At 52.8% G+C, this 11,339-nt stretch overlaps 1 protein-coding gene across 3 annotated transcripts in view; it reads right to left on the bottom strand.

Annotated features, from left to right (window-relative positions):
• Positions 1-207: 207 nt before the first annotated feature.
• The window catches only part of Cd300a (CD300a molecule), a 23,481-nt gene continuing 12,349 nt past the window's right edge, over positions 208-11,339 (bottom strand). For 2 of the 3 annotated variants that reach the window (XM_023714035.1, XM_023714034.1), the window contains exons 3-8: positions 9,677-10,006; positions 8,924-9,077; positions 5,702-5,796; positions 2,238-2,275; positions 1,953-2,060; positions 208-515 (exon numbers count right to left, since the gene is read on the bottom strand). In XM_023714035.1, coding sequence (XP_023569803.1) covers positions 351-515; positions 1,953-2,060; positions 2,238-2,275; positions 5,702-5,796; positions 8,924-9,077; positions 9,677-10,006 — 890 coding nt within the window. In that variant the 3' untranslated portion in view covers positions 208-350. The remainder of the gene's footprint in view (positions 516-1,952; positions 2,061-2,237; positions 2,276-5,701; positions 5,797-8,923; positions 9,078-9,676; positions 10,007-11,339) is intronic. The other variant, XM_023714036.1, reaches the window with a different exon arrangement.

Below are 11,339 nucleotides of genomic sequence, written 5' to 3'. Positions count from 1 at the left end.
ACCTTCTGCACAGGAACTAATCCCTGTCATCGCTGTCTCTCGGCTCACCTTGCCCAGCCCCCAGGACCTGTGAGGCTGTGATTCACAAAGCACTTGTAGGTGTTCTGTGATGTGAGCCGGGTCCGTTCTGAGAGCCACATAGGACTGGGGAGGGGCATCCTCCACACGCACAGCCGGGAAGGGAAGCAGCACAGCAGAGAGGAAAGAGACAGTGGGACAGGCTTCCCTGCTGGTCCAGCGGGTCCCTGGTTCTGCTTTTCCTCAGTGAAGCCAGCTGGGCTCAGTGCATGGAGGGACAGCCCAGCCTGCTCAGAGCTCAGCTGTCTGTTGGTCCCCACTGAGGGAGCAGACTAAGGGGAAGATGGGCTAGGAAGGTGATTCTCAGGCTTCTTGACCACGCTGTACTCTGGCTCCTCCTCCTGGGGTCTCTGGACGGAAACCCCATTGGCATTAGAGCCCGGCTTCTGTGACTCAAACACCACCGAGCTGTAGTGAAGATCTTCCCTGGTGTTTGCCTGCAGAAAGACCCAAAGCTCAGGAGGAGGCGAGGCAGGACAGACCCCCAGCTCAGGGTGGCAGCACCACCCAAAGCAGCCGTCACTGCAGGGGCTGCAGCGTCCCACTGTCCTGGCCTCTTCCTCCTGCCGGGACTCCCCTCAGCCACTCTGCCCGTCCTCCTTTTCTACTCTACCTGATCAAGCAACAGCTCAGGATCCCTGGGGAGCCAGGGGGTCCCCAGGGATCCTCAAGGCTGACCTAGCCAAGTCTGTTTCACAAGAATGAGCCTGAGACCCCGAGAAGCTTGGGGCTCTCCAGAGACATCTCTATTCTCCCCTGGGAGGACCATTCCTGGCTGTGACCCAGAAACAGGCCATTTTGAAGGACTCAAAAGCAGCTCTGCAGGATCCTGGCCCTCTAGGCAGAGCTTGAATGACTTCAAGTTGCTGTGAACACAGGTTCTGACTTGTCCCCAGGGTGCTGTCTGAAGGGAAGGACTGTGTCTCCAGTCCACTTTGAGATCATCAGTTGCTGAGTTAGACCAGCAAGCACTATTGGTCCCAGACCCCTGTGGTCAGGTGGACCTAAGAACGTGTCATGTGAAAAAGTGGAGGCTCAGACACATGGCCAGGAGCCATCCAATGTAAGCACCTGCTCAGACAGCCTGGAGGTGAAACCACACCTCACACCTCTGCAGCCCCCTGGCAGCTCAGAGAGGCACATGGCTTGCAGGGACGCAGAAACAATATAGGGCAGGATCCTTTGCATGGTGCAGGAATAGCAGCCCAAGTAAATAGCGCCAGTTTGGGCAATTCCAGGGAGCAGGGCACTTCTTTGGAGCAGACCAGGAACAGGATCTCCCATGCCCTGCCATCATCCCTCCACGACTTCACTCAGGTGTCTAAGATGGGCTCAGCGGGTTCACAGGCTGAAGGGTGGGCCTGGGAGGTCCCCGAGGCAGCTCTAGTCTGGTGCCTCCATCTCTCCCCATCCTTTTGCTTGAACCCCTACTCACCGGAGAATGGGCCACACCGGGGCAGGAGACCAGGACATAGCCCATTTCACATGCTCACTTTTAGGTGACTGCACCTAAGAGTTGGCCAACAGCAGCTAATGGACAAAATCTTGAAAGGTAAAGTTGATACCCAAGAGAGGATGGGAGCAGTACACGGATAGATCAGCAGCTTTACCCCTAGGTATGTGGTATATAGTAAGAGCTTCATAAATGCTTGACTATTAGGCCATAGTCACTGGCCACTCCAGACCCCTTCCATCCTCCCACCTCCAGCTCAGTGACACCAAGCCCTTCCAAGGTCCACTACTCTGGCAAAACCTACACTTGCTCCTCTTCTGGTTGCTGTCCTGGAGCTGGTCCCTCTCATCCCTCTACAGCCACTGCTGATCCCCAGCTGGTGCCACCCACACAGGCCGGGGACCCTGGGGCTTGCACGTACCACTGTGCTGTACTCCACCTCCACCTGCCTCGGTGTTGTTGGCTCTTCCTGCAGGGACCATGTGTGCAGCTGCAGGTTTGCATAGTGAGGCTCACACTGCTCAGCGGCCTGCAGTGGGAGGGAGACGTCCAAGGAGTCTCTTCCCCCTCGCCAACCCTGCCTCTCTGCAGATACCCCATGCTGTAGGTGTCTAGCCCCAGGCCGCCCACAGTGCCCCTCTAGGCCATGAGTGCTCCCTGCTCACCCCACCTGGGAAGATCCACCTCCTGCCTCAGCTTCCCTTACCTGCCTGGGGTTCCGGCCCTGCCTTGGACGCTCACCACCTAGAGACAAATGGAGGATGGGGAAGTGGAATTGCTGAACCAGGACAGGGTGTATGCCTGGTGGGAGCAAGCAGGAGGCAGCAGAGGAAGGAGGCCCTGGTTTTGCAGAGACCTAGCACTGACAGCTCCAAGCCATGAGGAATTTCCAGGGGCATCTGCTCCAACTCCTGAGCCTGGAGTCTGCTTCCATCTCTCCCCATCCTCTGCTCGAACCCCTACTCACCAGAGAATGGGCCGCACCAGGGCAGGAGACCAGGGTACAGCCCATTCCACGTGCCCGCTGTTAGGTGACAGCCTCTAAGAGTTGTCCCACAGCAGCTAATGGACAAAATCTTGAAAGGTAAAGTTGATACCCAAGAGAGGATGAGACCAGTACAGGGACAGATCACAGACAGCCACCCGCCTGCTGCCCTGGAGGAAAGAGGGTCCTGCCTTCCTGCACACCCTGACCCTTTCAATCCAGGGACCCAGGAGCTGTGAAAAGCATCAAACACACACAGCCTGATGCCCTTGGCCTGGGTCCATGGCCACAGAACCCAGAGCCCACTACCCTGTGTGTCACAGAGCAACACTCCCTTCCAGGCAAGAGGCCAAGGGGAAAAGCCCAAAGCTGGAAGACAGAAGTCCCCAAACAGCATTGTGTTTGCTGAACTTGCTCCTGATGGGACAGAGCAACACAGGGGTACTCTGGGAGGGGAACATGTTGGGTTCCCAACTCGGTGTGTGGGCTGCACACCACACCTGGCCAGGTGCTTGAAGGGCAGTCGGGAAGGGCAGTGTGAAGCAAGGATCAGGGTGGGGAATGAGGCAGCCACAAGGAGTTCTGAGAGGAGCTGGCTGGCCAGGAAGCTCACTAAAGGGGGAGATCCAGTCCAGCCTAGTCACCATGGTGTCCCCAAGACCCTGCTCAGGCCTGGCATATAGCAGATGCTCAGGACAGCTTTGTTGTGTGAATGAATGCATGCATGAATGGATGGATGGATGGATGGATGGATGGATGGATGGATGGATGGATGGATGGATGGATAGATGGATGGATGGATGGATGAATAGATAGATGGATAGATGGATGGATGAATGAATGGATGGATGAGAATGAGAGGCTGAAAGAGTTGTTAATAGGTATGATGGGGCAGGTCAGGCTTGGGGTGGATGAGTAAAGCTCGAGGTTAGAGACCAGCCTAGACACTGTGAGGAGATGGGGTGAGGACTCACAAACTGAGGCACAATTTTTCAGGGCATCTGAGCAGAAAGCCTTTTCCCTGTTACTGAGGGCCTATTCAACAAGGTATGATGCGCTCATATACCTACAGACTCTGTGGACTGTGATTTCCAGAATATTTCATAGCAGGGAAAATGGTGCAATATGTTAAGTGAAAAATCACTGCTCTAAAAGAGAATTCACGGTATACATCAAGTTCTTTAAGAAATCATAAATGCATACATAGGCCTAGAAAAATTTGGAAGGGACCTGTCTTCAGGGCCAGTGTTCGGTTTTCTCTGGGAGCAGCATGTTCGGTTACCAATCACTAAGCTAAGGAGAGCTTATTTCCTTCTCTGTGCTTTCCTCTCTTCAAGTTCCCTCCAGCAATCACACGTTCCTTTGCACGGAAGGAGAAGCCATCTGTGGAGCCCAAGGCTTTCTGGGTAAAAGGCCGACGAGTCTGCTGCGATCACACAGCTGAGGAGGTCCAGGCTGGGAAACCCCACATGACAAGCAGCATGCATGTGAAGCTCAGGAAGCATCAGAAACAAAGCAGATGGGAAAGAGGAAGTGGCCCGCCTTCCCTGGACCAGGCACCTAAATGCTGGGCTGGCCTCTACTCGGCGGTCAGGCAGAGGTCCCGGATCCTGCAGCACACACTGCTCCTCCTGCAGCTGTGGACAGAGTAACCCTCTCTGTCATGCAGACCTTACTGCGGCCCAAAGGCTTGGACAACAGTGGACAAAGACCGTCCTGGGAATCCTCCTCTTGTGGGATCATTGATTCATTTTTTTTCTCTTGAGGCAGGGTCTTGCTAAGTTGCCCCCGTGAAGTTCATACTTGTGACCCTCCTGCTTCATCTTCCTGAGTGTTGGGCTTATAGGCGTGCACTGTCACACCAAGGTCCAGTACTTATTTGAGCTCTCTGGGATTTATTATTATTTACTAAGTGTCAGACATGGTGCCAGAGACCTCACAAATGTCCTCTAACAACCTGAGCTCAAAAGAAATAGGGATTGCAGGATTCCTGGAGCTTCCTGGATGCCTACCATGGCTTGAGGTGGTAAAGAACCTATTAAACTGGGCATAATACACTTCACAATTTAGTGGGATTTTCTCTCAGAATTTTAAAAAGGGCTGGAGATGTAGCTCTTTGCGAAGACCCTGGGTTCATTCCCTAGTAACACACACACACACACACACACACACACACACACACACACACAGCAAAATGAAATAGACTTTCTGGGTGAAAGGGCACCGAGGAGACTGCTGAGATCACAGAACTGAAGCAGTCCAGGCTGGGAAACCTGGCGTGGTGAGCAAAAGCGCGTGAGGCTGCAGAAGGTAACAGAAGCAAAGCAGGGGGAAGAGACAGTTTCTTCGTTCCCTGCATCAGGCACAGAAACCCAACAGATTCTGACTGTGGGCCTCCTAGGACCGTGGCCGCTGGCCTCTGGGGAGGCCCAGCCGGCTGCAGAGGCAGTCAGGGAAGCTGGCGAGGGCCATCTAGCTCCAAAAGGGCTGTGACAGCTGAGGTGCAGAGCTGCACGCTGGGAGGGCCCCCCAGATGCAGTCGGGGGGACCAAAAAGAAAGAAGGTCTCAGAGCAGAGGAAGGCTTAGGTCGGTGCTCAGGGTCCAGAAGGAGCAAGCCAGGAAGTGGGCTAGGGAGGCAGTCCAGGTGCCGGCGCAGGCCCAGGAGAGGTGGAGGCTGTGGCTCCTGCCAGGGACGAAAGTCGCAGGAAGGGGCCTTCCTCAGCTCTTTCTGGTGGCACAGGCCTATAATCCCAGACCTCAGGGGCTGCAGCAGGAGGATCATGGGTTTGAAGCCAATCTGGGCAACTTAGCAAGAACTTGTCTCAAAATGAAAAAAAAAGAAAAAGGAAGTGGCCTTCCAGGGCCCAGAAATGGGATGAGGGGAAGAGAGAGAGAGTACGGCTGGCCAGATGGCAGGGAGCCAACAGCCCTGGAGGAGCTGTGTTCTGAGGGCGTGGAAAGCCAGGCAGAAGTTTTAAACAGAAGAGTACTCTACCCCATGGGACAACACCCCCCAGCCCCAGCAGGAAAGGTCTCCAGGAGACCTGCTCTGGTGCTGCTCCTGCGCCAGTCTCCATGTAGGGTCTGAGGTGCTCTCAGCACCCACTCTGAGGACCCAGAACAGAGCACTGAGGACAAGAGACCCCAGGGTGGGGCACAGCTGAGCTGCCCGGAGCACACTCACCTTTGTGTTGTTTCTGCAGAATCCTCCAGGTCAGCAGTGAGAGCCCCCCCAGCAGAAGCAGCAGAATGCCCAGGATGGAGAGCAGCACAGGGAGCCTGGTGGGGAGGCGGGCTGGGTGAGGGGGCGTCAGCTCTCTGTGACTTTTGTTTCATTCGTTAATTAAATTGGTTAATTAGTTAACTGTGCCTGGGGATTGCAGCGAGGGCTTGGTCTATGCTAGGCAAATGCTCTATTGCTCAACAACATCCCTGGGGCTTCCCTGACTTTCTTTTTTATTTGTTCTGATTTTTGCGTGTTTTTTTTTTTTTTTTTTTTAAGATAGGGTCTCACTATGTAATTCAGGCTGGCCCTGGAATTCACTGTGTAGCCAGGCTGGCCTCGAGCTTACTTTGGTCTTCCTGCCTCAACCTCCCAAGTTTGGGGATTACAGGCAAGAGCCACCACACCTAGCCCTTCCTTGACTTTTCAAATACAAGTTAAATTTTTGAAAAAGGCGAACAGTATAATGCCTCCCCTTTACACTTCCCACCTACGCATCCTCCGATTCCTCCCACAGATGCAGTGCACGTGACCCCAGGCACTTCATTCCTAGGCAAGCCAACGTGAACATCCAGGCCTGGAGTGTTTGCCTGGCATTGTCTAGTGTACTAGGCCCTGCTTTACAATCCTAGTATCATAAAAAAAAAAGGTAGTAGACACATATGGATGAATATTAGTTCTCTTCTTTCTTCACACAAAGGAGGCAGCACTATTCTGGTTTAACGTCTTAGAGATCTTCCCACCTCAGTGCTCAGGGAAGTGCCCCAGCTGTATAGGACTCTGTCACATGGATAGACTGTCATTCCTGTGACCCCTTCTTACTGAAATTTCCTGTGGAGGCCCACCTGAGCAGCTATCCTTGAAAGAAGGGTGACTGTCTCCATTTTGGCTGAGCCTGACCCTATTTCCCTGTATTGTTATGTACAGAGCTGGCTAGGACTTCTGTTTATCCTTCAATTGGCCTTAAGCAGTGTGTATTGGTCTAGCTGAGGTGCTGGTGATAGTCTTTGAAGGTGGTGTGCGTGTTTCCCTGGTAACCTATACCTGCTGCTTTTTAATATGAACCGGCTTGAGACAGGACGAAGAGCCAATGCTCCGTGCTGCCAGCCTGGATTGAGCCTCGAGATAGAGGCTATGACTTCCTGGGGCTTGAAAGACTACATCAAAGCTGAAGCACCAGGCCCCCAAAACATTAGATACTACCTCATCAGCATAAAGCAGATTACTCTCTCTGCATATCTTCTCTGCATATGGCAGAGGTAAATGTAGGCCACCCACCTAGCTCAGCTCACAGTAGTCACCTACTTCCCACAATTCTCGGTCATTCTCCTCAAGCCACTCCTCCTCAAGCCACTTCTCCACTGAATAAAACCAGGTGAAGCCCTGGGTCAGCCTCTTTGTTCCAGAAAGCCACCTTATGGCTGGACTTAGGGGCCCTTGACTCTCCAATAATTATAAATATGTTTTAGGATTGGAATTCACTTGGTGGAATTCTAATAACATATCTTTGGGATTACAAATATTAACTTCCGGGCCGAGAGGAGAACCTGGAGGGGACTCCTACAGTTTCCCTCATTTTTTTGTGCTATGACAAACACTGTTGGGATAAATCATCCCCTCGCCCTGCCATTCCACACCGGACAGGCAGCAGCAGATTCACAGTGAAGCCTTTCTTCGATGCCTGAGTCTATAAAAATCATTTATATTTTAAATGTTTGTTTGTTTGTTTGAGTTGTTCCCTTGTTTGTTTCAGGGATGGGAGCAAAGCTAGGGTTCTGCCAGTGCTGGCCAAGGTCTCTACCACTGAACTACACCCCAGATTTTGTCTTCTTTTAATGATGCCCCTCATACACACACAACTTATAGAAGCTTAAGGTTCTTGCAAAGCTGAGCTCTGGCTCCTGTGTGTATCTGTAGGGTGAACAGAAGTGACATGTTTTGAGTCTGAGATTTGCTTTCTGCAGTGTCCACACTGTGACTCTGGGAAGCTTGCTTGGTAGGAAGCTTGCAGAAGGGCTTTAGGGTGCAGAGAGGAAGCTGATTGGTCCTTGTCCTGGGCTCTGGGAGAGAGCCCCAAGTAATGGGAGCACTTTTGTTGTTCCCAAGTCAACCCGACTGCTCAGAGGTGATGAATGGGGCTGCTCAGTGGAAAAACCATGTGACACAGACTCTGACCAGCCCAACCACCAAGAGAGTAAGTAGGGCTGGAGATCAACTTCAGTCACATGGCCGATGCCTCAGCCACTCTCACTCGTGCCATGAAACTCTAGAGTAAACCTGGGCACAGAAATGAGATAGTCCCCCGGAGGTTCCATGTCCCAATCCCACCTGACTAGGAATTCTGGGACCTTCCCAGGCTGCAGGCTCCTTGCGTCTTCATTTGGCTGGTCCTGATCTTTATCCTTTATGATAAAACTATAAGGCGGTACTTTGTAGAGCTCAAAGTCTAGTAAATTACTGAGCCTAAGGGAGTCATGGGAACCCCCAAATTCATAGCCCATTGGTCAGAAAGGCAGTGACCTAGACCTCCTCAAAGAGCAATGGCCTCTGCATGAAGGTGTCTTATAGTGGCCAGGGTCTTTAACCCTAACTCCCAGCCGTCAAGGCCACAGTTGAATTTCAATGCCCCAGCAGCTCAGAGGACCCCAAAAATCATTTATGAATGCTTGCATTTTTCTAGAGAGAGTCTCTAGATGTTGTCAGCCTCTCTGAGGGGTTGGTGACACTAATAAAAATTTGAGAACCATTCCCTAAAAGGGAAACCCAAGTCTTTGGGGCCACATTACCCCAATCTCAGTCCTATTTCCTGTAGCTATGTGACCGGACAATTGCTTAACCTCTGAGTCTCGGTTTATTCATCTGTGAAATGAGCCTGGTGATTGTTCAAGGTGGCCAGAGTGTTCATGGCAGAGTGTTCCCAGCCCAGTCACTGCAGCTTTCCTTTCATTCCCTCTGTCCCCTGATTCCCCCTCACCTGTACCCTCTCTTTCAGCCTGGGGCAGGCTCAGAGCAGCCGCAATGACCCCAGCTAGGATGCACAGACTGCAGCCTCCAACCCGGGCCTGTGGCAAAGGGCACAGAAGGACCCACCCAGCAGGGTGTAACTTGCTTGCCCAACATCCCTGAGCCCTGAGCTCCTCCTGAGAAGATTCTCCTTCCAGGTCACAGACAGGATGGCCTTACCTTGAGGCCTGGACATCTTGCTGGTTCTCCTGGCTGCTAGAGGTGTGAGTGGTACGCCAGGGCCTGGTAAAAGATGCAGCCGGGACTTCAGTTGTGGTTGATGAGGTGCTGCCTATGGTGTCAGTTGTAGGCTTCTCTGAAGTTGCTTCTGGGGCAAAAACACAAATCAGATTCAATGATCTCTTCACTGACTTCATACCAGCTGCCCAGAAAGAGGAGGGGGCTGGGGGCTCCTAGACCACATTCTCCCTGGACTCTCCTGAAGCAATAGAGCATTTGCTAACAAGAAGCAGGAACTGCCTCAAACCATTCCTATCCTTGTGGCGGGTGGGTTGCTCCCCCCAGGAGCCTGTGAGTTGACTCCCTTGCCTGGTCTGGTCTCCATCCAGCCATGTGCTGCCAAAGATGTTTATCTAGCCACAGCGCTAATGTGTCACTTGTCCAAACATCACTGCCTAGCCCTCACCCAGCCCTCTGCTGAGCCCCTCCCTCCCTTCAATGAGCTCTTTTCCTGGGACTCAACTCTGCACACTCTGCTCTCAGCTGCCCATCCCCTCATGGCACCTTCCCTCAAGACTGTGCCAGACTGCCAGCCACTCCAGGATGTTCCCTCTGACCCTGGACTGTCTTTCTCCCTGTCCCTGTCACTCCCTGCCCACTGCCGCCTGAACTCACAGAGCTTGCTCTTAGTCTCTGCACTGACTTTCACCCATTATTCCCATCTGAGCCTTTTAGGGCAGTGCTAGGGCTCACCTGGGAGAACAGACACTGTAACAGAGAAGACGGGATCTTCTTGCCATCGTATATTAATTGCACACCAGTAGGAGCCTGCATCCTGCAGGGCGAGGTTCTCCAAGGTCACCGTGAAGCTGAGGTTGGCGGGATGGTCCCTGATAGTCACTCGGCCATTCCTCACTTCTCTCTCTGAGCCGTCAGTCTCCACAATCTTGTCACACGTTATAAACGATTCTTTGCACCAGTACTTCGCATATGTCTTGTAGTGCTCCTCGTACCAACACTGCACACTCAGGGATCCCCCAACAGTGCCCGTCACAGTGCTGGGGTCACTCAGGAGAAAACAGCCTGGAAAACACAAGCCCCCGTCTGAACTCTGACAGCCAGGTAGGGTCAGGGGGCCCCTGGGGGTCAGGTCCTCCAGAGACCGCCCACTCTACCTCATGTCAGCTCCCACCCTCCAGGTCACTCCTTACCACCTTCCCCTTCTGCTCTCCACCCAAGAGTCGGATATCATGGTCCCTTCCTCCATCTGGCTCCTCCTATCCCTCTCGGTGACCAGGCCTCCTGCTTCCAAACTTGCCAAGACCATAAAAGTCACCCCTGAGCTCCTACTGTCCCAGGAAGGTGACCATTGCCCTGGACAGCCCTGTATGTGGAGAGCAGCCATCTGTCACTCTGGTCCCACCTTGGGATATGAGGCAGGGCAGAAGGAGGTGAGCAGACCATTGAGATGAGAATGCTGTGTGCTGTGGGTTGTGTCTAGATGCCCCCCAAAGCCTCATGTGGTCACGGTGTCCTATCCTATTTGGTCTGCCCAGTTCTGGCAAATTAATTTTCAAGTAAGCATATTGCTTATTCCCAAGATTTATGTCTCCCATTTTGCCAGATAGATCTCAGACACAAAGCTGGAGAACACGGCCAAGGCCACCACCAAGCAGAAGGCACAGCCCCTCCCCCAGCACCCAGGGGACGCTGCGATCTTGAAGGGGTTCCTGAGTCTGGGGACAACCTGCTCTTTGTCTTGGTTATTTTTCTCTTGTTGCTGAAACAAAATATCTGATACCCCAAATTCAGGAAGGGAAGATTTATTTAGCTTATAGTTAGTGGAGGCTTCAGTCCGTACTTGGCTGGCTCTAAGGCAGAGCGCCACGTGGCAGAGGGCAGCAGCTCATGGCAGCGGAGAACAGTGAAGAGTAAGGCGGGAAGCAGCAATAGCGGCAGCTAGCAAGTCTCTCTCCCTCCCTTGGGTTGTATGCATACCCCCCCAGGGCAGGTGTAGCACTCTCACCTGTACTCCCCACCATGGATCATGAAGCTCTGAAGCCTGTCCCAGTGCCTGCATGAGGCTTTGGGGGCCACCTAGATACAAGCCGTAACACTGTTCTTACTAAGGGTTAGAATGCTTTCACCTTGCTGACCTTTTGAGATTCTTAACTCTCACTTAAAACAAGGGCCACTCAAATGCCCACCCAGGCCTGTCTCTTGGGTTTGCTCTTCTGCATCTTTGATTCCTTAAATCAAGAAAAGGAGAAGGAGGAGGAGGAGAAGGAAGAGGAGGAGGAGAAGGAGGAAGAGGAGGAGGAGAGGAGGAGGAAGAAGAGAGGAGGAGGAGGAAGAGGAGGAGGAGGAGGAAGAGGAGAGGAGGAGGAGGAAGAAGAGAGGAGGAGGAGGAGAAGGA

This window comes from Octodon degus, unplaced genomic scaffold (genome assembly GCF_000260255.1).
Source record: "Octodon degus isolate 3935 unplaced genomic scaffold, OctDeg1.0 scaffold00033, whole genome shotgun sequence".
NCBI classification, from domain to species: Eukaryota; Metazoa; Chordata; class Mammalia; order Rodentia; family Octodontidae; genus Octodon; species Octodon degus.
The sequence above is the reverse complement of the archived record's forward strand: the minus strand, read 5'-3'. Positions and strand labels throughout refer to the sequence as shown.